This window comes from Polypterus senegalus, chromosome 2, assembly GCF_016835505.1.
Source record: "Polypterus senegalus isolate Bchr_013 chromosome 2, ASM1683550v1, whole genome shotgun sequence".
Taxonomy (NCBI): Eukaryota; Metazoa; Chordata; class Cladistia; order Polypteriformes; family Polypteridae; genus Polypterus; species Polypterus senegalus.
Window position 1 is genome coordinate 58,185,790 of NC_053155.1, and position 27,727 is coordinate 58,213,516.

At 37.6% G+C, this 27,727-nt stretch overlaps 1 protein-coding gene across 1 annotated transcript in view; it reads right to left on the reverse strand.

Moving 5' to 3' along the window:
* Nucleotides 1-27,727, reverse strand: part of LOC120522948 (prostaglandin F2 receptor negative regulator-like) — a 125,516-nt gene that overhangs the window by 39,384 nt on the left and 58,405 nt on the right. The window contains exon 4 of the mRNA XM_039743749.1: nucleotides 26,118-26,504. Coding sequence (XP_039599683.1) covers nucleotides 26,118-26,504 — 387 coding nt within the window. The remainder of the gene's footprint in view (nucleotides 1-26,117; nucleotides 26,505-27,727) is intronic.

The window sequence follows — 27,727 nt, forward strand, 5'->3', positions numbered from 1 at the left end:
CAAAACACAAATTTATTACTTCAGTCCCCACTCTGGTAATGCCATAAAGTTAAAAAAAAAAGTTGCAACATGTACTTGTGATTTGTATCTTGCTTTGGTTCAAAGTCGACTAAATAAATGAATAAAAATCAAAGTACAGTTTATTAACTGATGCTTAATTTAACTCTACCAGTCCATGGGATCCTTAACTGTAAATCTGAAACTATTTCACATGTATACAAATTACAAGTTTTGTTATAAAGTATAAAATATCACTTCTTCTTTCAGTTGTATTACGTGCTCTTTTACTAATCATGAAACTGTTCTTTATAGCTTTCATTTCCATTGTGCTGCTTTCCCTTCCATAATGTCAAGTTTTAGAATCTTGCATCTACGTTATTTACTTTTGAGCAGTACAATGATGCAGTGGTGAGGCCTACTCAAGGAAAGTGTTTTTACACCTTGTAATGTCTACAGCTGATTTTCCCAGTTCTCCTTCCACATCCATTGACTAGATGGATTCTTATCTGCACCTAGTGTTAAGGGGACAGGCTATGGCTCACCATGTGTAGTTAAACCCAAAGTTTAACGTATAAGCCACACTTATTGTCTTCATTTTGCAAAGACAAAAAATCTGAAGAGGTGGGGCTCCAATTCATCTGCAGCAGTAGCAGACATTTGACTAAAATTTACCTGCAATGCACTGAATTAACTAACAGTTTGTGACAGTCATCCAAATTACCCGTCACTCCTGGTTTCTCAAAGAAACTGCTATTAACAAAAAAACAATTATGGTGATGTAATCAAAAGCTATTTTGGCATTTAGAATTGCAGAAAACTGTGCAGATGCTCACAAGGTGCACTATGCTGTTCTGAATGATTTTATTTTGCACTAAAGTATTTTTATTAATACGCAGTTGGTAGTATGACTGAAAGAGGGTACACTTTTTCTTTCTTTAGGTTCCTTTAATGTAAACTACAGCTTATATTATTATAACAAAAATAAAATGATAGGTAGGCATAGACATTAATCAAGAAGGGAAATACCATCACCAAATGTAGAGGACCTTTATTTTCTCTTTAATAGATTATTTTAAATTTCTGAACTTGATTCTTTACTCTTATAACATCTGTGATATGCAAAGTCAGACATAACTAATTTACTTTGCTGTGTCATTTAGAATATCCAGGCAACAGATCAGTGGATTCAGTTTATTTCACGGCACTGTTATTACTGTTTGCTCTATCTCAGATAATGAAAACATATTCAGCTTTTTTGGTTGGAGGTGGGGTTACGTCTCAATTTCAAGACATGTTTACTAGGAATACAAATTTGGCTGCCAATTGTTGGCTTAACACTTGAAGATTCAAAGTCAACAGTTGCCATTTACTCTATTTTTTTTAAACTTAAATAGTGATGGGGCTCCAACAGGATGGTTGCGAGGGGATATGAACTAACTTGGTTAAACACAAGTGGTGAGAATATGGTCATTCTCAAAAGCTCTTTTGTTGAAATCACCACCCCCCATTACCCAGACAACTTTGAAGCTGACTCAATTTTTTTCTTTTCTAAGAGACAACTGGAGTACTGTATTTGATATTTGATTCAATCAGTTGCATTCAGATAATAAATTGATGGGAATTAACATATGATAGAAAAATTAGTACAGAAGTGTATAGCTCACTTAAATTTAATGAAGGCCCAAAACAGTTAATAGAAATGTTGTTTATTTAAAATGTAAAAAATAACAGATTTTTTCACACTTACTGTAGTATTGTGTTCATCTACTGTTACAGGGATAATTTACTTTTTCTTTGAATCCATACAGTTCATACTTTGGACTAAAGGCAGACCTCATTACTCACACTTATAATCTAGACTGGAGTGCAGATTACAGCCATGTTTCTTACAAGTTTGCAAAATTCTGAAGCTACTGAGACAGAAGAGTTCAAGAACTGAAAATGATGTTTACACAAGAAGTTTCACAGTCCAAGTATCTTCATTTTTAAAGATTTAGTGAAATTCATTAATAATACACACAGAACATAAATTCTTATCTATGATACTCTTAATTTTCAGGTTGACAAATCTTAGTCACATTTCTTTAAGTAATTTTATTTGTTACTACCTATGGTCAGAACACTATATGTCTCTATATCTTTTCATTTGCAAGGAAGAAATCTGTCTATATGACCTTATAATATAATCAGAATTATAGCAATTATTAGGACTGATTCACTAACATGGTAGACTTTAGGAGGTAAAATGGGACTTTAGATTATCTATTTTGGCATTCTCTGTAATAATGCAAAACCATATACCTTATCCTAACTAAACAAATACTTATACAAATGTAACATGAACTTTAGCTTATTAGGGTTGGCTCTTATAAGAGTACTGCATACTCATCCACCTACAACACATATCAAATCCCTGCTTTACTCGTTGCCTAAAAACACAATATCTAACTACAGGCCAATTTACCTTGCCCACATTCCTCTAACATGACAGCTGGGTGGAAGACCTGCTATAGAGAAGTGTAACATGTGCAGCAATTTGAGCAGATTACTTGCATGGAAGCTCTGTTTAATACAAAGAGCTATATACAGCATGCTTTGTTTATAGACAAGAGTAATGATCTAACGAATATAGAAAATGTTAATAGTTTACTTTGCAGAAATAGTACAGCAAAGGATTTTCTGAGTTATATACCTCAGATGTATATAAACATGCAGCAACCAGTTTTAACCTACTCAATACATACGTAAACATGTATAAAAATGTATTAATACAAAGTTCAAATAAGTATGCATTTTACACTTATATACTGTGAGTCTCAGATTTTAGTTCTAAAAAAAAGCCCTCCTAGATATACATATACATTTAGAAAATATAAATAGCATTTAGAAAATGCTCATCTCACCAAAATACTCAGAAAAATGTAACTCACATCCTATCTTCTTTCTATTCACTCCTTGACACTTTTCCTGCTACAAACTAGCCCTTGGCCCATCTTATGGCCACGTTAGCGTTCCTTATTAATCACTCAATGACAGAATATTTGAGTTAAGAATAATGTTTAGATGACATATACAGCGGTGCCTTGCTGCTTCCCTGCATTGCATCACAACATACATCATGCTGCCTAAAAATGCGTATGATCAAACTGAATGCCTCTAGGCAGTTTCAAATGAAATAAATAATCAAATAATCATGGCTTCTAAGACCCAATACACTTCTATAAAACTTATACAATTCTTATATTCTCTCTCCAACTCCATAAGGAATTTTAAACCTTAGGGAGAAACTACTCAAATATAGTCTGAGTTGCATCCAAATGGTAAACAACTCAGTATGTCAGGAAGAACTTCAGACTGACCAACTGGCAAACGTTGTAACCAAGATAAAAGTTGCATTATTATTTATGAATATCATGGTGAACACCTGCCTGAATCACTTAACATTAACATAGTCAGTCCGCTTCCTTTCATAGCTTTTCCGATGGTTGTGCTGCTCCCAGACATGTATTTTTGTATTAAAGCATTTAACCAATCACATTTCAGCCATCATTTGTTGCCAGGCAGAGAGGCCTTCACAATCCGTTCTGCAGGCCCTCTAACACAGAATAAATGTCGATTAAACGAATGCTTCAACCAATCAGATTTTGAGTTGGTGTCAGTAGGGCCCTCTAGCAGGCGTACGGCAACGTCACTGTATTCAGACCCATTGATTGGATTGAAGCTGATATGAGGAACTCTATGAGGCCACTGAACGCACCCTGCAGGCGCTCCGAGCGCAAGATCCTCACGCGCACTACCGACAACTCCATGGCAGGATTCTGGACAATATTATTTGCCCGACACAGAGTAGATTTCAAGACCACGAAAAACTGATGTTTGTCACGCCCCTTGACCCCCAGAAGTTTCGGGAACACAAGAAAAATTCCCCACATGCAGCCTTCTCCAGTTTAACACAAGAGCCACAAAGCGGTTTTTGATCTGTCTCGGCTAAAAACAGAACTGACTGTAATGTATGCCATGGATGATTTTGCAGGAAAATCTCCCACTGATCTCCTTGACTTCCTTCATCAGAAAAATCTGAACGAGAGCATAGGGCAGCTGTACACATTGGTATATTTTGAGGTGAGCATTCCCGTGTACACTACTTCTGTCGAGTGGACATTTTCAGCCCTAAAGCGAATTAAACCTTATGCCAGAAATACAAAAGGGCACGTTCGACAGGTTTCAGCATTAGCTTCGATGGTGATAGAAAGGGACTTTTTGATGAAACTGAAGTGGACGGATAATCTGTACAACAGAGTAATTTAACTGTTTTTGAGGAAAGAGAGGAGGATGGATTTTGTTTACAAATAATCCAAATTTTTGGTGAGTAAAATGCTGCGATTTTCCTAAATAATATTGCAGGTTTATGAGTTACTATTGATGTTTTTTGTGTGTGTCGCAGCTGTAGCTGCAGTAGAAAGGAACTTGTTCACCCCTGGTTTGTCTATTTAATAAAGGCATTTATTGTGGCTACAGAAGTTATCTATCTGCGATGAAGTGGTTCTTTATACTGTGTTTCTGCACATTAAGATGGTTTTTATAACCATAAATTAGTTTTTGAGGGGCGGGTTGATTCAGACGGAGAACTATATATATATATATAAATATATATATATATATATAAATATATAAATATATATATATAAATATATATATATATATATATATATATATATAAATATATATATATATATATATATATAATGATCCCTCGCTATATCGCGCCTCAACTTTTGCGGATTTTAAATGTAAGCATATCTAAATATATATCACAGATTTTTCGCTGGTTCGCGGATTTCTGTGGACAATGGGTCTTTCAATTTATATTACATGCTTCCTCAGTTTGTTTGCCCAGTTGATTTCATACAAGGGACGCTATTGGTGGATGGCTGAGAAGCTACCCAATCAGAGCACGTATTACATATTAAATAAAACTCCTCAATGATATACGATATGCTTCCCACGAAAGCTCTAACAGCTCGTATTGATTTTTCATTGTTTGCTTTTCTCTGTCTCTCTCACTCTCTCTGAGAAATACAGGCAGATACTTATCCATCATGCAATACCATCAGGGAGGTGTATGATTGGCCCCATTATCTGCTCCTGACGGAGGGGGTGTGAGCAGAGGAGCTGTTTGCACAGAGGCTGTTTGCTTAGAAGATACGACGCGCCTGTAAAAAAACTGCTGAAAGGCTACCTTCATATTGATCCCTTCATTGCGCCGCTTTATCGCGGTGCTTGCATACTTAAAAGCGTAACAGCCCTATTGATTTTTGATTGTTTACTTTACTCTCTCTCTGACATTCTCCGCTCCTGACGCGCACCTTGAAGAGGAAGATATGTTTGCATTCTTTTAATTGTGAGAAAGAACTGTCATCTCACAGTTTAAACTTTTGACTAAAGGGTGTTATTTCATGTCTAGAGGGCTTTAATAATGTTAAAAAAAACTTATTTAGAAGGTCATAAACAGGTTTTCAATGCCCTAACTGCAAAAATATTAGATTTATAAATAAAGAATCCTACTTCTTGGAAATTCATTTATCTGACTGGAGCGGATCAACCGCTATAAACAAGGGTTTACTGTATAACTGTGTGGAGAATATTTATAAACAGTGTGGGAGAGTTTCTAAGAGCTTTAAATATATAAAAATAACCATACAAACATATGGTTTCTTCTTCGCGGATTTTCACCTATCGCGGGGGGTTCTGAAACGCAACCCCCGCGATCGAGGAGGGATTACTGTATATATCTATACTAATAAAAGGCAAAGCCCTCATTGACTGACTGACTGACTCACTGACTGACTGACTCACTCACTCACTCATCACTAATTCTCCAAGTTCCCGTGTAGGTAGACGGCTGAAATTTGGCAGACTCATTCCTTACAGCTTACTTACAAAAGCTGGTTTCAAAAGGCAGGTTTCATTTCGAAATTCTACATGTAATGGTCATAACTGGAAGCTATTTTTCTTCATATACTGTAATGGAGTTGAGCTGGATGGCCGTGGGGGGCGGAGTTTCGTGTGACATCATCACACCTCCCACGTAATCACGTGAACTGACTATCAACGCAGTACGTAGAAAACCAGTAAGAGCTCCAAAAAGCGCTGAAGAAAACATGCATTATATAATTGAGAAGGCAGCGAAACAATAAGAAGCGAGCGACTGACATTTACAACCATATTCATGAGTGCTGCTACTTCGGAAACAAAGCACGGTGTAAACTTAAAGTTTAAATTAAGTTCATAGACAGGCTGCCGCTGGTGTTTGTCATGCCCACGGGTAATGCAGGATACAAGTTTAATGAGAGGATGCAGGATATAAACGAGAGTTTTGATCACTTTGTAACTAAGTTAAAATTGCAGGTGAAGGGCTGTGCTTATGCAAATCTCGAGAGACTGTGTTTGTGGGGGATTGACAGTTAAGGCGGGTGGGGGAGTCACGTCATCATCTCCCCTCCCATTCACCTCATTTCGCTCTGAGCTGAGCTCCATGGCTAACACCGTCTTCCGAAGCAATTTCGTCACACTGCCACCAAATACTCACAGAAAAATCCACAAGTTAATACACACCCTGTCTCTAGAGTTTCTCCACACTCAATGTATTCCTCGCGTACTCTTTATACCCTTTGATCTCCCATTTCAATTCAGATGCCTCCAATTTCCAGTAAGGCTCTGCTGCGCGATGACAAGTAAGTCTCAGGGACAGACCCCACAAAACGATGCCATTGATTTCAGGCAAGATTGCTTTTCTCCTGAACAACTATACTTGCATTCTCAAAAGTGACCTCGCGCAGCTTCGTCATATTACAACCTGATCTACATACTGTCAAATAAACGAACCACACACCCTAGCACAACAGGAGAGGCTTCGCCTTTAGCGCTGACGTCTGAGGTTCGATTCGCGAGAGTGGGTGCAGTGAGTGTGTACTGCCTGATGAGCCCATCAGGCAGTTGGATTTAGTCTTTAAATTTCTATGGTGAAGAAAAATGTATGCAATGATGATTAAATTTAACTTTCATTCCTACTAAACATATTTCTGTCAACCAAATAAAAATTACTTATATTTAAAATTTAAACAGAACTTGAACAAATACGATAGTTCATAATACCCACGCAGCACTAAGTGCACGTAAGATTAGGAGTCATCCGTTTTAAAAAGCAGCGTATTGCACTGATACGAAATAGCCTGCCCATTTAATTATTTAGGAATGGATAGATAAATTAAGATTTTGTACAAATAATGTTTTTAATTTTTCTTCCTCAATGGATTCTGGCACCCCCAGCAACAGCTGCTCGCACCCCAAAGGAGATATACCCTTCCACCCAGCTCAGCTCGCCGTCTGGGAACTCCCACAGTCCTTTTATAATCCCTGACCTGGAAGTGTTCTCAATCCCCAGTCCATGTGATCCTCAATCACTTCCGGGTAGGGTAAAAGTTCTTTTCTTCACCCCGGAAGCCCGTCGCTCTTCCTATGATGAGCTTCCGGGTCATAGGGCACAAATGAGTCCTCGGTCCTCCCTGCAGCACCCTCTAGGGGCCCCGGAGGTATCCACCAGGGCTGAGAATGCTGGTCTTCGGGGCACCTCCATACTGCAGGGAGGGCTCCATCTGGTGGCCTTGGGGTATTGGCCGGGATGATAAGCCGGCCAAATATCACTATATATATATATACAGTATATATATATACTGCTCAAAAGAATTAAAGGAACACTTTTTAATCAGAGTATAGCATAAAGTCAATGAAACTTATGGGATATTAATCTGGTCAGTTAAGTAGCAGAGGGGGTTGTTAATCGGTTTCAGCTGCTGTGGTGTTAATGAAATTAACAACAGATGCACTAGAGGGGCAACAATGAGATGACCCCCAAAACAGGAATGGTTTAACAGGTGGAGGCCACTGACATTTTTCCCTCCTCATCTTTTCTGACTGTTTCTTCACTAGTTTTGCATTTGGCTACAGTCAGTGTCACTACTGGTAGCATGAGGCGATACCTGGACCCTACAGAGGTTACACAGGTAGTCCAACTTCTCCAGGATGGAACATCAATACGTGTCATTGCCAGAATGTTTGCTGTGTCTCCCTGCACAGTCTCAAGGGCATGGAGGAGATTCTAGGAGACAAGCAGTTACTCTAGGAGAGCTGGAGAGGGCCATAGAAGGTCCATAACCCATCAGCAGGACCAGTATCTGCTCCTTTGGGCAAGGAGGAACAGGATGAGCACTGCCAGAGCCCTACAAAATGACCTCCAGCAGGCCACTGGTGTGAATGTCTCTGACCAAACAACCAGAAAGACTTTATGAGGGTGACCCAAGGGCCCCATGTCCTCTAATGGGCCCTGAGCTCACTGCCCAGCAGCATGCAGCTTGATTGGCATTCGCCATAGAATACCAGAATTGGCAGATGCACCACTGGTGCCCTGTGCTTTTTACAGATGAGAGCAGGTTCACCCTGAGCATGTGACAGAAGTGAAAGGGTCTGGAGAAGCCATGGAGAACATTATGCTGCCTGTAACATCATTCAGCATGAGCAGTTTGGTGGTGGGTTAATGATTGTCTGGGAAGGCATATCCAAGGAGGCTCACACAGACCACTACAGACTTGACAAAGGCACCTTGGCTGCCATTAGGTATCAGGATGAAATCCTTGGACCCATTGTCAGACCCTATGCTGGTACAGTGGCTCCTGGTGCACGACAATTCCTGGCCTCATGTGGTGAGAGTATGCTGGCAGTTCCTGGAGGATGAAGGAATTGATACCATTGACTGGCCACCACACTTTCCTGACCTAAATCCAATAGAACACCTCTGGGACATTATGTTTTGGTCCATCCAATGCCACCAGGTTGCACCTCAGACTGTCCAGGAGCTCAGTGATGCCCTGGTCCAGATCTGGGAGGAGATCCCCCACAACACCATCTGTCATCTCATTAGAAGCATGCACCGATGTTGTCAGGCATGTATACAAAAACACAGGGGCCATACAAAGTGCTGCGCACAATTTTGAGTTGCTGCAATTAAATTTTGGCAAAATGGACTAGCCTGCCACATAATTTTTTCACTCTGATTTTTGGGGCGCCTTTGAATTCAGGGCTCTGTAGATTGATCATTTTCATTTCCATCAAACGATGTGGCATCCTTTCGTTCCTAACACATTACCCAGTCTATATCAGTATAGATATCCAGGAGGATTTATTTTTCCCATTGAGATCTGATGTGTTTTCTAAGTGTTCCTTTAATTTTTTTGAGCAGTTTATATATATATGCCAGCAAAACTCATGACAATGACAAAACAATTACATTGTCAATCATGTTACGTTATTATTAAAATGTTTCCTTTTCTTTTTCATTACTTCTTTAACACACTATTTCTCCGCTGCAAAGTGCGGGTATTTTGCTATATATGTATATGTATATATGTATATGTGTATATATGCATATATATGTATATGTATATATATATATATATATATATATATATATATATATATATATATATATATATATATATATATATATATATATATGTGTGTGTTTGTATGTGTGTGTGTCTGTGTCTATATATATGACAGCAACACTCATATCAGTGACAAAACAATTACATTAACAATCATCTTACGTTATTTTTAAAATGTTTCCTTTTCTTTTTCATAACTTCTTTAACACACTACTTCTCTGCTGCAAAGCGCGGGTATTCTGCTAGTGCAGTGTTTCCCAAACTCGGTCCTGGGGACCCCCTGTGGCTGCAGGTTTTTGTTCCAACCGGATTCTTAATCAGTGACAACACCTGATAACACTGATTTCATTTAATTAGCTGGTATTTTTTTTCTTTTATTCGACATTGAGAAAAGCACAGCAGCATGATTTTTACATTTATAAGACATTTATAAATATTTGTGCTTTTGCTATAGATTTAAATGCTTAACTCTCTTTTGTTGATTTCATTATACTTTGCCCTTTCTCTGTACAGTTTTTCCCCATTCGTTGTATCTTAATAATGACAATTTAAAACAAGCAGATCAGACACCCAGGCAAACAACACTGAATAATCAAAGGCTACAACTACTTTAGAGTCAGACCCACTAATTAGTAAATAATGGATTAATTAAACAATTAGAACTCCTAGAAAAGTAGAATGAAAATCAAGATGAAAATACTGTTAAAAAGAAAACAAAAAACATTCCTATATAACTAGTTGGTACATTTTAATATTTTTTTTTCGCAAACTTAGTTTTCTAATTTCTATATTAGTTCCCTAAACACAGAACTTGGGAAATATCAGTTCACTTAATTAGCCCAGGAGTTCAATTAAAGAAAGAAGCTGGTTGGATCAAAAACCTGCAGCCACAGGGGTCCCCAGGACCGAGTTTGGGAAACACTGTGCTAGTGTATATATATATATATATATATATATATATATAGCAAAATACCCGCGCTTTGCAGCAGAGAAGTACTGTGTTAAACAAGTTATGAAAAAAAAAGAGAACATGATTGTGAATGTAATTGTTTTGTGACTGTTATGAGTGTTGCTGTCATCAAGGATTTGATTATCATTATTTCTTTCAATCAGGTTCGTATTTGTAGGATGTGTTGTATTCAAGTTACATTCCGTGTTTGTCAACCGCTGTAAAGATAACAGGTTTCTTTCATCGATTCCTATCTTATTGCATCAATAAACAGCTCGTCTTCCTCTTTATTTGAGACATCACACACTGCATGCACAGGTTTTTTTTACACTCTCTTCCTTTAGCTGGACATTGACTTTTTCCACCGTATGCTTTGTTCAGTCAGTTCACGTGAGCCGCTCGGAGTACATGCATCGAAGGTTCTCAGCTATGCTTGTGCGATCTCTTGCGATGTCCGCAGCTTTATTTAATGTTAGCTAAGACCCGGCACTTAAATGTTTCTCTCGTAGTTTCGCTGATTTTGTGCCAAACACCACCCTGACCATCTCATCTTCGGTTCCATAAGCACAGAATATTTTGCGGCAGAGTGTTTCTATTGGATTGCCGCTGACGGACGGCCTTATATGGGCAGGCACTCTATTATGTGGGAGGCGTGACGATGAGAGACGCAACTCCGCCTCACACGGCAACCGAGCTGCAGGCTATGGCCGATATATATGTACATAACACGGCAACCGAGCTGCAGGCTATGGCCGATATATATGTACATAAGTAGGTTCCAGTTATGACCGTTACGCGTAGAATTTCGAATTGTCTAACTTTTGTAAGTAAGCTGTAAGGAATGAGCCTTCCAAATTTCAGCCTTCTACCTACACGGGAAGTTGTAGAATTAGTGATGAGTGAGTGAGTGAGGGCTTTGCCTTTTATTAGTATAGATACATGCATTCCTTGACAAACTCAACAGACGTAAGTACTACCACTCCATGCCAAGAGGGAGTGCTGTCACTGACAGTATACACTTCTTTCTCCACAGATGAAATATGATGTCAAGTGAGGGCACTCATAACCAGCCATGATGTAACTATCAAGTCCCACCCTTCCAGTCTATATGCTATAGAAAGCAATGAGCCAGAAAGGTGGCGGCTTCATCTCAATCAGGAGCAGAGCATGGGACAATAGAAAAAACAAACAAACGAAAAAAAAAAAAACAGGAGGCTGACATAGTTTCAGTGTCTTTTATATTCAACCTTATTCATATTATTTTGCAGTTACTAGTTTTTGTTGGACCTTTGTTTTTTGATTAAACTGGGTTACCAGGGTGATATCCCAACTTTTCCCCTGGTCCTGAGTGCCTCCTTATCACTGCTCTCGATATCTTATTAGAACAGTCGGTAAGACTTTACTTAAGGCCCTGCTAAAATTCATCTATTACACATTTCCTCTTATGTAACAAGACCTTCAAAGGAAAAGGATTTTTTGTTTTCCATTACACTTCTAAACATCAGTAGATAGGTTATTCATCTCTGTGCAGTGTGGCATATTGATAGGATAGTAAAACTACTTGTTAATATGAAGGATTCACAAATACTAAATATGTAATATCAAACGAAAGGTGTCTCAGTTAAGTTAAGTTTTGTTAGTAGGTAACATAGCAGAGATAAACACTTTTCTGCTACTTTATAAGTTTTATCAAGATTTTGTTACATAATAGTAAATGAATAATGCATTTTTGCGGGACCTAAAGTATTACCAAACAGTCAGTCTTCATGCTTTATAAGATAAGACAAGTCTTTGGGATGCAAGACTTTTTAAGACTATTAAATCCCAGAATACAAAATAAATACAAGAACACAAATGGAATTTGCATATACTGTACTATACAACCTGCCTTTAAATAAAAGCAGTGCAAATGTTGTTATAGCTAGAAATAGAGAAACCTTTAGTGATATGTTTTAAATAAACAATATCTTTACCACCCACATATTTTTGACATAAAATAGATACAAAGTAGGAAGCTGTTTATGAGACTGGGTTTATTTTTGCCATCTGTGACTAATCCTTTGTTTTTGCATTATCTACCTTTTTTAAGTTATAGTCATGCCAACTCTTCATAGGTTAGAATTTACCCTCATTTTTTAGCAGCTTTAAAATCTTACAAAATAAATTTTACTTCAGCAGAAGATACAAATAAATTAATTTTTCAAATACAGAAATTCTTTGGCACTTTAAATATATGTGACTAGAAACCACCAAATCTGTAGCTACAGTTTTTTTCTGCTAATATCTGGAACTATGATGCCAGGGCTATGATATACATCAGAAATAATATGATACAGAATGTGCATGCAAGTCTTCTTAAGATATACCTCTAATACTTCAGGTCTGTAAGACAATAGTTACAAAATAAAGCAGTAGCACTTTGTTTAGGGCATTTACACTGATAAACTAAATATAAGAACTTTACTTTTCTTCTAATTATATATCTATGCTGTGTAAGCCCGTACCAATTTTTTTTTTATTACGTACAGTATTCAAAATGTATGCTTAAGTAATTTTTTTTCTTGTAACTTTTCTTTTAGATGAACTAACAGTATGGTGAAGGAATAACTTACTAATAACTGCTGTTGATCAGACAGAGAGAAGTGTTCTAGTGAGCTGCAACTGTCTTTTCTCAAAACCTGCAATTTCTGAAGCCTAATCATTAACAACACTTTTTAATAGCAGTCTCTCTATATAAGGGTTGTGCAATTTACCGGTACTGGAAAAGTACTGAAAACACCAATTTTTAAAAAGTACGGTACCAGGTTTTCAGAATTTTTTCTACTGGAAGTAAATGGTAGGTTTCAAGAATATATATATATAATATATATATATATACCCACCTCTTCCTCTATAACAACTATAAAAGCCTGCACCTTTCTTCCTCAGGTTAAGGGCCTTGTTTAGAGACCCAACGGGGTTAAATCACTACTGGCATTTATGGGATTCAAATTGGCAGCCTTCCGATTGCTAGTGCAGATCCCTAGCCTTACAGACATCATGCCGTCACAATATATACAGCCAGTTGGCCTAGGTGTCCAGGACTATAAATGTGTCTGACTTTATCTTTTGGATTTTGTGATAATCAACCAAGAATCCCAGAAAGGTTAGTTTTTTTTTGTTTGTTTTTTTCCAGCAATGCTACTGGCTGGGATTATTGTTCTTCTCTTGTCTGTGTCTACTGTCTACAGATCAACAATATTATTAATGTACATACTGGAATTGTTTAGTTTTACTGGGCATTTAAACTAATATGTATCTTTTTGTATATGCATTATGTAATTAATAATTTGGAAGGTTTAATTATATTGTGTTTGTTACAGTGCTCGGAGCACTATATCAAAATTAATTGAATTCAATTTAATTAAATTAGGGATGAATATGCCAAAACACTGCAAATCTAAAAAGTACCTACGGGACTGGTTTGGCTGAGGTTACATGTATTTTCTAATATTTAAGAAATGTCTATGAGCAATTTTGATTGGGCTCTTTGTTATATCAGCTTTGTACATATTAGTTTAGGATAACAGTTAGGGAAACGTTTATGCCAAAAACCAAAGATTCAAAAGGGTTTAAAAAGGTACACCAAATATAAATGTATATGCTCTGTGTAAACTATATTTATTATAACTTATTGTTAGTACAGGGTGAGGCAGAAAGGATGGATGTCTTTGAAATGGCTAGAACTCACCACTAGGTGGAGTGACAGATGTGTGGTAGGTGGCGATAGGTTCGCGAAGTCTTAGCATTTTTTTATTTTCTTATTAGTTGAAGCCATGAGGCGTGGTCGATAGAACACCACGTTTTTGTGTATGACTGTTTTGTCAAGAACAACCAATCTATTACCGCAGTTCATTGTGAGTTTCGTTGCCATTTCAATATCCACAGAAATAAAGCTGTTCCTGTTCGCAACACTATCCTACGTTGGGTTAAAGCACTTCGTACATGAGGTACACTAATGAACAAAAGACCGCCGGGGGCTACACGAATGGCACGTACCCTGAAAATGTGGAAAGCGTACGACTAGCCCTGCTGTGCAGTCCAAGTCGATCTGCTTGGAAGAATTCTTCTGAACTTAGCCTTAGTAATAGTTCGGTAAGGCGTATTTTGCATTTAGACCTGCATTTCCATCCCTACAAATTCAATATGAACTCAAATCTTTTAATAAATTTCTTTGTAAGAAAAAATGAACAATTTTGTCATTTAGTAAAAAATGTCAGTTCTTTGTGCCTCACCCTGTATGTTATTAAATTATTTTTTTGATTTATTTTGTTTTCTTTACAATGTAACATGCTGAAGGCTTATTGGAGGCCCAAAGCAATCAATTTATCAGTTAACAAGAAAGAAAAACCTTTTGGCAAACACCCATATACTAGACTAGTGGTGGTAGGCATGAAGATCAATAAAGACAGTTGCATCACACCACCTACTAGCATACCTAGTGTAAAAAAAAAACATATGGTGGTTAAGAAGTATGAGCCATGATTTAAAAAATTAGAAGCTGCAATTTGAGTCCAGAAGATTTACAAACTGCAGAAGCGCCTAAATGCCTTCCAAAAGAACAGCCAATCTGCTGGCATATACTGTCAAAACAAACTATCTATATGAACTAGAATAAATCTATCATTATTTTCTTTCATCTGTGTAACACATAAAAAGCCGAAGAAGCAAAACACACATTGACATAATATTTGTTACAGCTGTTTATGACAGGGTAACCCCCAGATGTGTAAAATTCAAGTATTTCATAGAATTACTAATTATACTAGCTTAACTACATCAATCAAACGCTGACAGTTATATAAATCTTGTGCCACTTTTTTGGCTGCCAAAGCTCAGATTATTAACATTATATAATTTAAACTGAAAAAAGCTTTAAATAACATAACCAGACATTGCACTCAAATTTGTAATTATATTCTTTCCATTCACATTTTTATACCATCTTGTGATTTCCTTGTTAACATACAACTACTCTATACTATTTTAGATTTAACATCTGCAAAAAGCTGAAAGTCTGAGCAAACTCAGTAGGATATGATGTAGGGTACAAAAATGTCAAAAGGATAAATACAACTTAGCAGATCATATGCTACAAACAATGAAACTGCCATGTGAAAATAAATAAGTTGCCAAGTTACACTGAGATTCAGAAATGTTCTCTTGGAAATCACAAATTGCCATCAACACACAATAGAAAAAAGTAAATGCTCTCATTGTTGTATTTTACTTTTTTTTTGTTGCTTATAGGCTGACATGGGTGGGAACATACAGTATTTTTAAATATGAAACAAATGAAAATCAAGATGTCCAATCTTACTGTCAAAGTTTTCAATAAATCAACAATAAATAGTATTTACAAAAACATAAAAGAATAACAATTTAAAAACACAAACTTTGTACAGACATAAATATACTATTCAGAGTAAAAAAGTAACAAAAGAAACTTACAAAGATCATGCATAGCCCTCTGTGGATTATAAGCTGCCTCAAGGGTAATATAGTAGATAATGATTTGATATATATGATAGTACTTCTTAATTATACAAATAATTTGCCCTGTGATATTTGGACTTTATTCAATGCACTTTTGCTGTAAACCAAACGTTCTCCATTATATTGATTTTCTCTTCATCTGGGATGGCTGGTCCTCAGCATCACACTGCCCATTCTTTCCTAGGTAAGGCTGCCAAATGGTCAACCTGTGTCCATATATTTTTCCCAAGGGGTAGGCAGAAAAAAGGCTGCTAGGAATGGACTTTTCTAAATAATGTTTTCAGCTTAATGTGAAATGTCATTTTAGTGACAACCACAAGGAACATTTGTTTAAAACCAAAAGGCTACATGATTTTTTTCCTAATATTCTTTTATCTTATTCAGAGGATTGAAAATAAAACATACTAAAAAAATTTTATAATAAAATTTGGAACAAAAGTGTGCCATGACTTAACCACATGCATAATGAGGTACAGGTAAATTCAGCTTATCAGAAGCATTTTATTTTATAGCCAAGCTAAAATATTTTCTATCTTAAATTTGTTATAAACTTTACAATAATCTGTTGCACAATCCAAAGCTAGTTAGAGCAGACTTATTTTTCAAGACACCACACTGTGCTCAGGGGGCACTATAGTTACCCTCACATTTTATTTATTTATTCAAGCAGAACTGACAAGTCTCTATTGACTGTATCATAGATTGAAGTACACTATTAAATCCTATTTTAAAGTTTCTGCATCATATTGTTGTTAAATTTAGAGATATTTTTAAAATATTTCCTTTTAGCATACACAAATTTAAAGGGCTTTTCCCCTAAGTGTGTTCTAGAAATGAACACATACTACAGCATACAAAGCATATATGTATGCACACAGAACACAGACTTTCTGTTTCAAATTTTAAGAAGTATGTCTAATTTAGGAGCCAAAGATCTTAAGTGATCTATGTGATAATTTAGATAAAAAAAGATACCCCCATCAATACCACAGTGGGCTAAAAGTCTACCAATTTACCCCAGACATATCACAAATCATCTACTTTTTATACTGTATATAAAGGTGTATCAATCATCTAGGAGACCTGAGAACATAACCAAATTGGTATCCTAGCTACAGAATGAAACATCACAGTAGCTGGGTAAACTCTGGCAACCAATTAAACATATATAGAATAATTTTATAATAGTCTTGTGCATTATTTACAGTATGTGACTCTTATGTGCTTCTTGAAACTGCACGAAGCCAAGAACTGCAAGGACAACGATTTACCCTAGGTTAGACAAATTCTGTCTTTGCTGATTTTAAAGGACAGTGAAACCAATCTACAACCCGAGTTTTATTCTCTTATTAAAGCTGGCTGGATCTTTTAGTAGAATGACTTCAACTACATTTACTAGATTTTTTTCTTCATATTTATTTCCTGGGAACATTTGAGTCAATATTTATGGATCACTTTTCTCAAAGAGATATGTTTGTTTATATAGGTAAATGTTACTTTTTTGTATTTTCTGATCTGTATCAGCTGGAGTGTCAAACTTGGCTCTTGAAGTGAAGCAGAAAAAAAATTATTTTTATTAGGAGGCGGGCAACAGGAAAAAAACAGAAGCCACATAAGCACTCTGTGCTTGTCATCAGTGAGCTGAAGTGAACCAAGCCGATGATTATTTTGAAAGTAAATATTTATTAGTATTAGTATCAAGTTCCATTACTATCAGTATCAAGCATATTGCATACAGTTTTCAGGATTCATGGTATTAATGAGCTTTAACAGTGGAAAAAAAAGCAACTGAGGAACCTACAGGAAATAATGCATTTATGTTTATAACCGTCTTTATTACTAAAATATAGAAAGCTATTCTTTTTATGACTATTTTATGAAGATAGGCCACTCATTACTTCATCTTCACCTAATGGTTCTGTTCCTGCGTAACAGATTTAAAAATATATTTGGCTTCAACCAGAAACTGACATTTTCAATGAGGTAAGCAGAGGGGTAAGGAATTACTCAGTGTTGTCTATTGTGACACACATACAAGTTTCAACAAGACTGGAACAAATTAAGTGTAGGTGGACTGTGCAATGCTACACTGATTAAGAGTCAGCTTAACGTAACTGATGTCACACTACTGCACTGTCTCTTAAAGATGTATATTCTAGCTAACAATAATGCTGTAATCATGAGTATATATACCTGTATAGGTGAACTAAGTAAAACATTTTTTTAAAGTGTTGTGATTTTTTTGTAATTTATATAGCATTTATATTGTTATCAATATCATTATCACAGAAATGTCCTGAAACATTGTGATGCAATTTTAAGACCATATCACACACCTATACTAGGACATATGAACATTGTAAATGACACATGGGTTCAACCTTTGGGTTGGACGAGCATCATGACCAGAAGAGGGGATGGTTCCTTACCCGGACAGGAGGCCCCTAACAGGCAGGGGACAGAAAGGTTCCAGACCCTGAAGAGATGGCCAGAGTGGATGGACAGACAGCCCACCCAAAGATGATGTTGCTGGTGACCCTCTATTCCCCCAGTTCACTAGATGGCAGAAGCCCTGGATATCAGTGCCCACTAGGGAACCAGTAGGACATGCTGGGGGATGTAGTCCGGCAGAATAGCCCTGCCTGGGTCCACTGGTGTCACAAGAGAACGGTGGAGTGAGATGTGCTCCCTGTTATGTTGGACTTCCATATGACTTGGAAGTACTTCCAAAGGGCAGCAGCAGCCCTGGCACTCTTGGGTCCACAATAAAATGAACTGCACTCCCTTATCCAGGCGAGTCAGAGCTGGAAGGAAGGAAGGCAACACTGTAATGGAGGAGGGCAATGCAGTAGCGAGAGGAGAGAGTAATTGTGGAGGAGAGGACATCTGTACTTAGTGCTTAGTTACTTTTGGAAGGTACTATGTTGAATAAGCATCCTGTAATTTGAACCCGGGATGGTACTGTGCCATCATTTTTGTAGTTTGGCCCACTGGTGCCCCAGCTCCATCACAACATATAATTCCTGCTCTTATGTCTCTGAATTTAATTGATTGAGTTGATGTTTGCATTGATTTCATTATTCTTCTTCACACACATATAAAACTTTACTTAGTTATGATCCCATTTAGTTAATAGAACATTTTATGCAAACTGCATCCAGCCCTGCAAGCAGGTCCTCCAACTTGCAGAGATATCTCGGGGGGACTGGTACTCCAGCAACAGTAAAAAAAAAAATAAAAATAAAAAAGAAATCACACTGTTTAGTGTGGCGCTGAGGTGTCACCCATCGCATGGCTTCAGTCGGATCCCAATCCAGGTTGTTCGTCATGTGGTGGATACGGCAACATGCTGTAATCAGCGCAAGCTCCCAACCTTTCTCTCTCTCTATCCAGTATGTAAAATGCAATCAGAATGAGCAGGTCTTGTAAGAAATTCCCATTATAGATTAAGCTGCTCTAGTAAGCCTAGCATTTAGATAATTGTAATATGATCTTCCTACTTTTACAGAATATGGGATGCCCCATTCTCAGCACTTAAATCCATATGGCTTTTTAGTTTAGTGGTGTGTCTTTATTAGAAATGTTGAGATAGCTGTTCATATGACAAGAATCTTTGTCAGGGATTAAAATTAATTTTTGAAATTTCAGTGGAAAATCTACCCTCTCAAATTTAAAGGAGGAGGAGGAGATTTTAAAATCTGTGGTGGGAATGAATGTGGGGTCAAAAACTAACAGTTTAAAAATATTCTGACATTAATATTTCAGGCATTTTGTTTTGTCACAACTTATTCTTACATTTAGAGCAGCTAATTTTTCTGTATGTAGCATTATAAGTTATTCAAATAATTTGTTTTTGCTGCTATTTTAAATTCTAATCATTCTTTAATTTTGCATGTAGAGATTTCCATTCATATTTAGCCAAAAAGCTAGACTGGCCAAGTCAAAATTGCTTCAGTAGAACAATACAAAAAATATCCTAGAGAAAGTAAAATAAATTATCCTTGAGAAAAATACATTTTTCCTAACCATACTTGACTGTTTTTCCTGTCAGAGAATAACTTTCTGCAGCTTTAAGACAGTTGAGCAGTTAACGTAAATAATAGTGTGTGGTGGATTGCCGGCATTTTACTCCGGCCCTCACCCCCTGGCCACTAGGAGGAGCTCTCCCGAGAGCATATACGGGCCCCGAATTCTGGATACCTTGGGGGCCACTGGGAGTCGCTGTCGGGAGGCCAATAGACTCATTTGGACATCATGACCCGGAAGTTCGTCACAGGAAGAGCGACGGGCTTCCGGGGTGAAGAAAAGTACTGTTTACCCTGACCCGGAAGGAATAAGGACTTGTGGAACTGTTGGGCAGAAAGACTTCCGGGTCAGGGGGAATAAAAGGACTCTGGGAACTCCCAGACAACGAGCTGAGCTGGGTGTAGTAGGAGGGCAACGCGTCTGGGAGTGGAGGATTGTGATTATTACTGATTTATTATTGTTATTGTGATTGATGAATATAGTGGAGTGGAGGGTGCTTGGTGCACATTACTATAATAAATATAATTATTGTGGCAATTTTACCAGGTTGTTTGGCGTGGTACCTGAGGGTTCAAGGGAGCACTACTGCCCCTACTGCGACAAGTGAAAGTGGTTGATTTAAAAAAAATTGAGGCATGTTGTTAAAATATCCTACATTGTGTAGTTATTTCATTCTTAGCTTAAGTGTCAGAGTAGTGTGCAGTGATTAGCACTGCCACTGTACAGATCCTGCGTACTAGGTCCAAAGCCGGTAGCTGATTGTCTATGTGCAGTTTACATGTTCTCCCCATGTCACTGTGGTTTTTCGTCTGGGTGCTCCAATTTTCCACTTTCTCAAAGCGTCTCGTAGGCAAGGTTAAATGGTCTCAGTATGGAACTGGGCATGTGCATGAGTTGACCCGGTAATGTGCTGGTACTCTGTTCAGAATCTTTTTGTAGCCACGGTTATATCTACAGCAAATTTTCTTGAAAAGTTATCTGATTTCTTGAGCATTGTTTATCTGTTTTGTTTGTGTCACCGATTATGCTTTTTAAATTTAGTTTTAAAAACAGTCAGTTCACCATAAACATTTTAAAGAAATGCCAAGTACAAGTGCCTTTAAGTGTCAGGATGCAGCCACAAATTGATAAGAGTTCAGTTCTTCAAATAAAAAGGGGGTAACCTAAATACAAATTCATTAAAAAATCCAGAAAACAGAAAGTCGCCCTCTCAGCAGCTGACCTTTTCTCCCCTCGACTGGTCTGGAGGCCTCCCGATCCCTGGCTTCGTTTGCGCACTCACCCCAGACCGAGACTTGGTATCCTTGACGCCCAGGACGCTCACATCGAGGACTTCACCCACCAAGCCTCCCGACTCCCGCTGCCTTCACGGCCTTACGCAGCCTGTTGTCCTTCATCTGGTCACTCCAGCTCCTTGGTCGCTCAGCTGGCGCAACCGCTTCCTTCTACCCTCACCGAGTGTTGGCCAAACACCCTTCTTGGGGCTCACCTTCCAGCTGCCTACCTGCGAGCCTGCACTCACTCGCTCGCTCACACCGGCTCTCTTGCCACACTGCTTCCTGTTCTCTAGCAACCTCTGTCTTTCTTTGTTCTTTCTCTCTTTTCCTTAGCTGACTCGTGCTTCTATTTATCAAGAGGGCGAGGTTGCTGTGGCAAATCAGCAGCCCCAAGCACAATCACGGATGTAGACGATTTCTCACCTGTGCACTTAGGTGAGACATGCCCAAATCACGAATCATTCCAGGACCCGCTTCAGCCACACTACCACGCCCCCTCGCTAAGCCGTGAGCACGGTGATTTATTTAAAAGTGGCACTTTTCTTGTGAGCTGTGGAACCGCTATACCACACAATCTTGCGCTAAATTCATTAAAATGAATTATTTTCCATCATCAGGAAAAACTTAATACATCAGAATGACAAAGCATAAACAGGATTTTGGATATTTTTATACTTTCTGAATCCATTGTATACTTCAGCCTGTTGTTAGTCTTCAGTTTAGCAATTTACTGCATTTCAACTCCTGTACCGCATCTGTGCAACTATACTGAATAGCCAATTCATTAATCCTGCAGCTACATCTTCCAGTCAAAGAGCAACTGCAACAGGTAGGTGACATCCTATGTATGCAAGCTGAATGAAACATAAGCAATGAAAAAATAAATTGCTTCCCTATTAACAAATAATAATATTTGTATTAAAAATGTTTAAAAAAAGATATAAAATATTCTTGCAACAAGCACGGGAGACTGATTGATGAATACTGTATATGTGTGTGAGAAATTCACACTGCTGCCTTGCAGTAAGGAGATCTGGGTTCGCTTTCCGGGTCCTCCCTGCATGGAGTTTGCATGTTCTCCCTGTGTCTGTGTGGGTATCCACTGGGTGTTCCGGTTTCCTCCCACAGTCCAAAGACATGCTGGTTAGGTGCATTAGCAATCCTAAATTGTCCCTAATGTGTGCTTGGTGTGTGTGTGTGTGTATGTGTGCCCTGCGGTGGGCTGGCGCACTGCCTGGGATTTGTTCCTGCCTTTCACCCTGAGTTGGCTGGGATTGGCTCCAGCAGACCCTTGTGTTAGGATATAGCAGGTTGGATAATGGATGGATGGATGAAAATTCACATATTAAAAATTTGTACTTGTGAGAATTACTGAATTTTTGTAGGATTACCTTAAATCCCATGTCAAATTTTAAGCTCTACTGTTTTATTATCATGATTATTTTAATATTCTTTTTTGATTAGAGTTAATATTTATTTAATAATATTTGATATAAAATCATATGAAAATGCTCTAAAAGCATGTTGTAAAATGCTTAAAGTAATATTCCACTCAAAAAGTTGTTTTGATATGTTACTTGCACCATGTACTTTGTAGTGGTGGCTGAGAACATTTTTTATCACGTTTTCATGCACAATGCAGAGAGTGACATTTATGACTGAATACAATAATTGTAAACAATGCTGTTTAATGGCAAACAATGTGCAAAATGCTCATAGGAAAAAAATCTAATTCTTTGTTTTGCATTTTGTTTTGTGTTCATTATACAGTCATATGCTTAAAACGTGCAAAATGCATAATTTTTTACTAGAATATTGTTAAATAGTTACTTCCAGAATCATGGACATGGTAAACAGGAAACCTAAAGCCTCAAAAATGACTTCCCCTGAGGCTTTAAGTTTTGTATTCATGGTCAAATGGTTAAAGGAGCATGAAAAAGGACAAACTATGAAGTTACATAGTCAGTAAACTCTACAACACCAGCTCTAACTAGGGCTGCACATCTGTGAATGGCTCTTTACTGAATCCCTGGAACGTAAAGAGGAACAAGAACTTTATCTTTCCAGAATAATGACTTTGAAATTAACACAAATAGTGCCAATATCCCCCATTGTTACAGATGTATAGAGAAAATGTTCAACAAAATCACACTGAATAGTCCAATGACATCTAAAAGACACTAAGCCTAGTAATACAGTACATGCAGAAGGATGACATTTTAAAGAAATGCAGCTATAGCTGCACAAGTTCAACATACTTTGTATATCTACTTGTCTTCTAACATTGCATGAGAATAATAGCAGCAGAAAACCGAAGTGAGATCATTTGCTAAACAAGTTAACAAAACAAAAAAGAACAAACAGCATATGTTATTGATGAGAAGAACTGAACTTTAATTTTACTAACTAGCTATCATAAGAAACAAGAGCTGGCAGCTGCACTGGATTTCCCAGTTAGAAACAGATGGCACATTTTAACTTTCATTTAATTAAATAAAACTGATGGATATACTTTCCCTTCATTTTGTTCAGTTATTATACTTCAATGAAATGTTTTTCTGATTATGAACAAAATAGGTACACCTAAACTTTGCAAAACCTCTATTGCAAATGCAACAACTTAACTAGATTGCTCAGTAAGAAAGTTTTTACACTAATGTATACAGTGTCTTCAAAACAGTATGAGATACATCTCAATATGATTATTGTCAAAAGACTGTTTTATAATAGAATAACTAGATAGTAATAGGACTATTCTTTGCAAATGTTACTAACACTATTTATATTTTATACTGATGATCTATGAAAAAGAGGCTTGAGGTGTCTTTAACAGAGTTCCAAAAAGAGGAGAATGATGTTTTGACTTTATTCTAAATGATGTTTAATTATATTTATATATAGGAATCTAGTTATAGGGATCCCAAGGCATTTCCCCTAATAATGATGTACAGTGCATCCGGAAAGTATTCACAGCGCATCACTTTTTCCACATTTTGTTATGTTACAGCCTTATTCCAAAATGGATTAAATTCATTTTTTTCCTCAGAATTCTACACACAACACTCCATATCGACATGAAAAAAGCTTACTTGAAATTTTTGCAAATGTATTAAAAATAAAAAAAATCCAAAAACCACATGTACATAAGTATTCACAGCCAAAATTGAGCTCAGGTGCATCCTGTTTCCCCTGATCATCCTTGAGATGTTTCTGCAGCTTAATTGGAGTCCACCTGTGGTACATTTAGTTGATTGGACATGATTTGGAAAGGCACACACCTGTCTATATAAGGTCCCACAGTTGACAGTTCATGTCAGAGCGCAAACCAAGCATGAAGTGAATGGAATTGTCTGTAGACCTCTGAGACAGGATTGTCTCGTGGCACAAATCTGGGGAAGGTTACAGAAAAATTTCTGCTGCTTTGAAGGTCCCAAAGAGCACAGTGGCCTCCATCATCTGTAAGTGGAAGAAGTTCGAAAATACCAGGACTCTTCCTAAAGCTGGCCAGCCATCTAAACTGAGCGATCAGGGGAAAAGGGCCTTAGTCATGGAGGTGACCAAGAACCCGATGGTCATTCTGACAGAGCTCCAGAGGTCCTCTGTGGAGAGAGGAGAACCTTCCAGAAGGACAACCATCTCTGCAACAATCCACCAATCAGGCCTGTATGGTAGAGTGGCCAGATGGAAGCCACTCCTTAGTAAAAGGCACACGGCAGCCCCCCTGGAGTATGCCAAAAGGCACCTGAAGGAATCTCAGACCATGAGAAACAAAATTCTCTGGTCTGATGAGACAAAGATTTAACTCTATGGTGTGAATGCCAGGCCTCACCTTTGGAGGAAACCAGGCACCGCTCATCACCAAACCAATACCTTCTCTACAGTGAAGCATGGTGGTGGCGGCATCATGCTGTGGGGATGTTTTTCAGCGGCAGAAACTGGGAGACTAGTCAGGATAAAGGGAAAGATGACTGCAGCAATGTACAGAGACATCCTGGATGAAAACCTGCTCCAGAACGCTCTTGACCTCAGACTGGGGTGACGGTTTATCTTTCAGCAGAACAACGACCCTAAGCACACAGCCAAGATATCAAAGGAGTGACTTTAGAACAACTCTGTGAATGTCCTTGAGTGGCCCAGCCAGAGCCCAGACTTGAATCCGATTGAACATCTCTGGAGAGATCTTAAAATGGTTGTGCACCAATGCTTCCCATCCAACCTGATGGAGCTTGAGAGGTGCCGCAAAGAGGAATGGGCGAAACTGGCCAAGGATAGGTGTGCCAAGCTTGTGGCATCATATTCAAAAAGACTTGAGGCTGTAATTGCTGCCAAAGGTTCATCGACAAAGTATTGAGCAAAGGTTGTGAATACTTATGTACATGTGATTTCTCAGTTTTTTTATTTTTAATAAATTTGCAAAAACCTTAAGTAAACTTTTTTCACGTTGTCATTATGGGGTGTTGTGTGTAGAATTCTGAGGGAAAAAATTAATTTAATCCATTTTGGAATAAGGCTGTAACATAACAAAATGTGGAGAAAGTGATGCGCTGTGAATACTTTCCGGATGCACTGTATCTGCAGTGCATCTAGTAGGCTACCCATAGTCTGTCTTTAAAATTTTGCTTGATTTGAACACTGTAAACAAATTCTCAGTGTTGGGGTTCTCGTTTAAAAAATCAACAGATGTGGACTACTTTTGACTGTGTTGATCTAATTTTACATATTTTCTGTAAGAGTTTTGTGTGTATAGCATTTATTTTGGGGCAACTCTTAACAATATATTCAAATATTAGACTTGTTTTTGCTTTAAATGTAGAAAGTAAATTTACTTACCTAACGAAGTTATATTTACAATGACAGGTGCAGAAATACTTTCAGCTGCTTTATGCCAACTTCCAATGAATTGCTGTACCCACACTGTTACTTTACAAAAATAGTATCCAGAGTCAGTTTTATCCAGGTCACGTACCACCAGCTGGAATGTATTTTGTGTTAAGCGGCCAAGGGATACACTGTCTGATCCATTTATCAAACCATCAAGAGACAAACGAGCTACCATATGAGCTTTCTCCATATCAGTAGTCAGAACAGGATGCATGAACCAGGTTACTTCCACGCCTAAATCTTTTTTCAGTCCTCCAATATGGCAGGTTAATGCAAGGGTATCTGATGTACTGAGATCAATGTTGTATTCATCCAATGAAACTGTTAAATAATTTGCTAAAATAAAAAAATAAAAAAATCATTGTTTTTATTGTTGAGCAAATAAAATAATAAACACATTCCTATTTTCAAAAATTGAATCTATAACCCCTTCCCTGTTTACACTTCATACTGCAACATTTGAAAGTTGGCAGTCAAGAATTTTTTCAAGCTTTGTGATCTATGTTTGCATCCAAAAACACCTACTAAATCCAAAACGTAAATCTATATGTGGAAGGTCAAAGCTGCATTTATATTAGAAATACATGACATCCTGAAACCAAATTAGAAAAATGTAAAAAGAAAATGGCTCTAGCCCAAGATTATAACTGTGTTCATTATTGTTTATGCGTCATTGTAAACTGTAGTTATACACTACATAAATCAGTAACAAAATTTTATTAACATGATCAGCATTACATTGTGCTGACTGGCAGATTTAAAATTAAATCAAATAAAACAACGAAAAACCTTTACTCATAGGTGTTTTTTATGTTTCAGTTGCTATAATCAGTTCACTATTGTTTTTAAACATGCTTAAACATTTTACAAGTTATCTCAGTGGAAGATTAAAGTTTTAAAATATATGACACGATCACTTCCACATCCACCAGTGGTACACTTCCATATACTCCACTTCCACAATCATGCCCTGAACAGTGACTAAGTATAGAACCTCTTCGGTGCAGTGAACGTCAACTACCAGTTTCTCTTTTCTTTGCACCAAAAAACAAAGTTCTCAGGCTGTGTCCTATATTCTGTCTTATTCATCTCATCAATAAACCTCTATGTGCAGACTCATCTGAGAAATTCTGAAAGAGACATGATGTGGTATTATTGTTATAGTCTGAGGTGTACAAGATGAAAAGAAAGGGAGACAGCACTGTTCCTTGTGGTGGACTAGTGTTACTCACCTCCACATCAGAGACAAAGATCTTGAGCCTCACATCATAGTCTTATCCACCTGCACATCTCTGAGCTTAACCCTTAACAGGAATTACTGGATGGTATGTAAGGCACTACAGAAATCAAAAACATTACCCTCCCAGTGCTGCAAACATGTTCCAGATGGGAAGCAGGCTTGTGGAGCAGACAGATAATTGCATCTTCACTGGCAGTGGCAGACTTCAGTGGGTCAAAATGTTTTCAAAAAGATCTACAGTATATAGTCCAGGACCAACCTCTCGGAGGTCTTTCTGATATGGGGTGTACCACTGATCTGTAGTCCTTAGGTGAAGAGG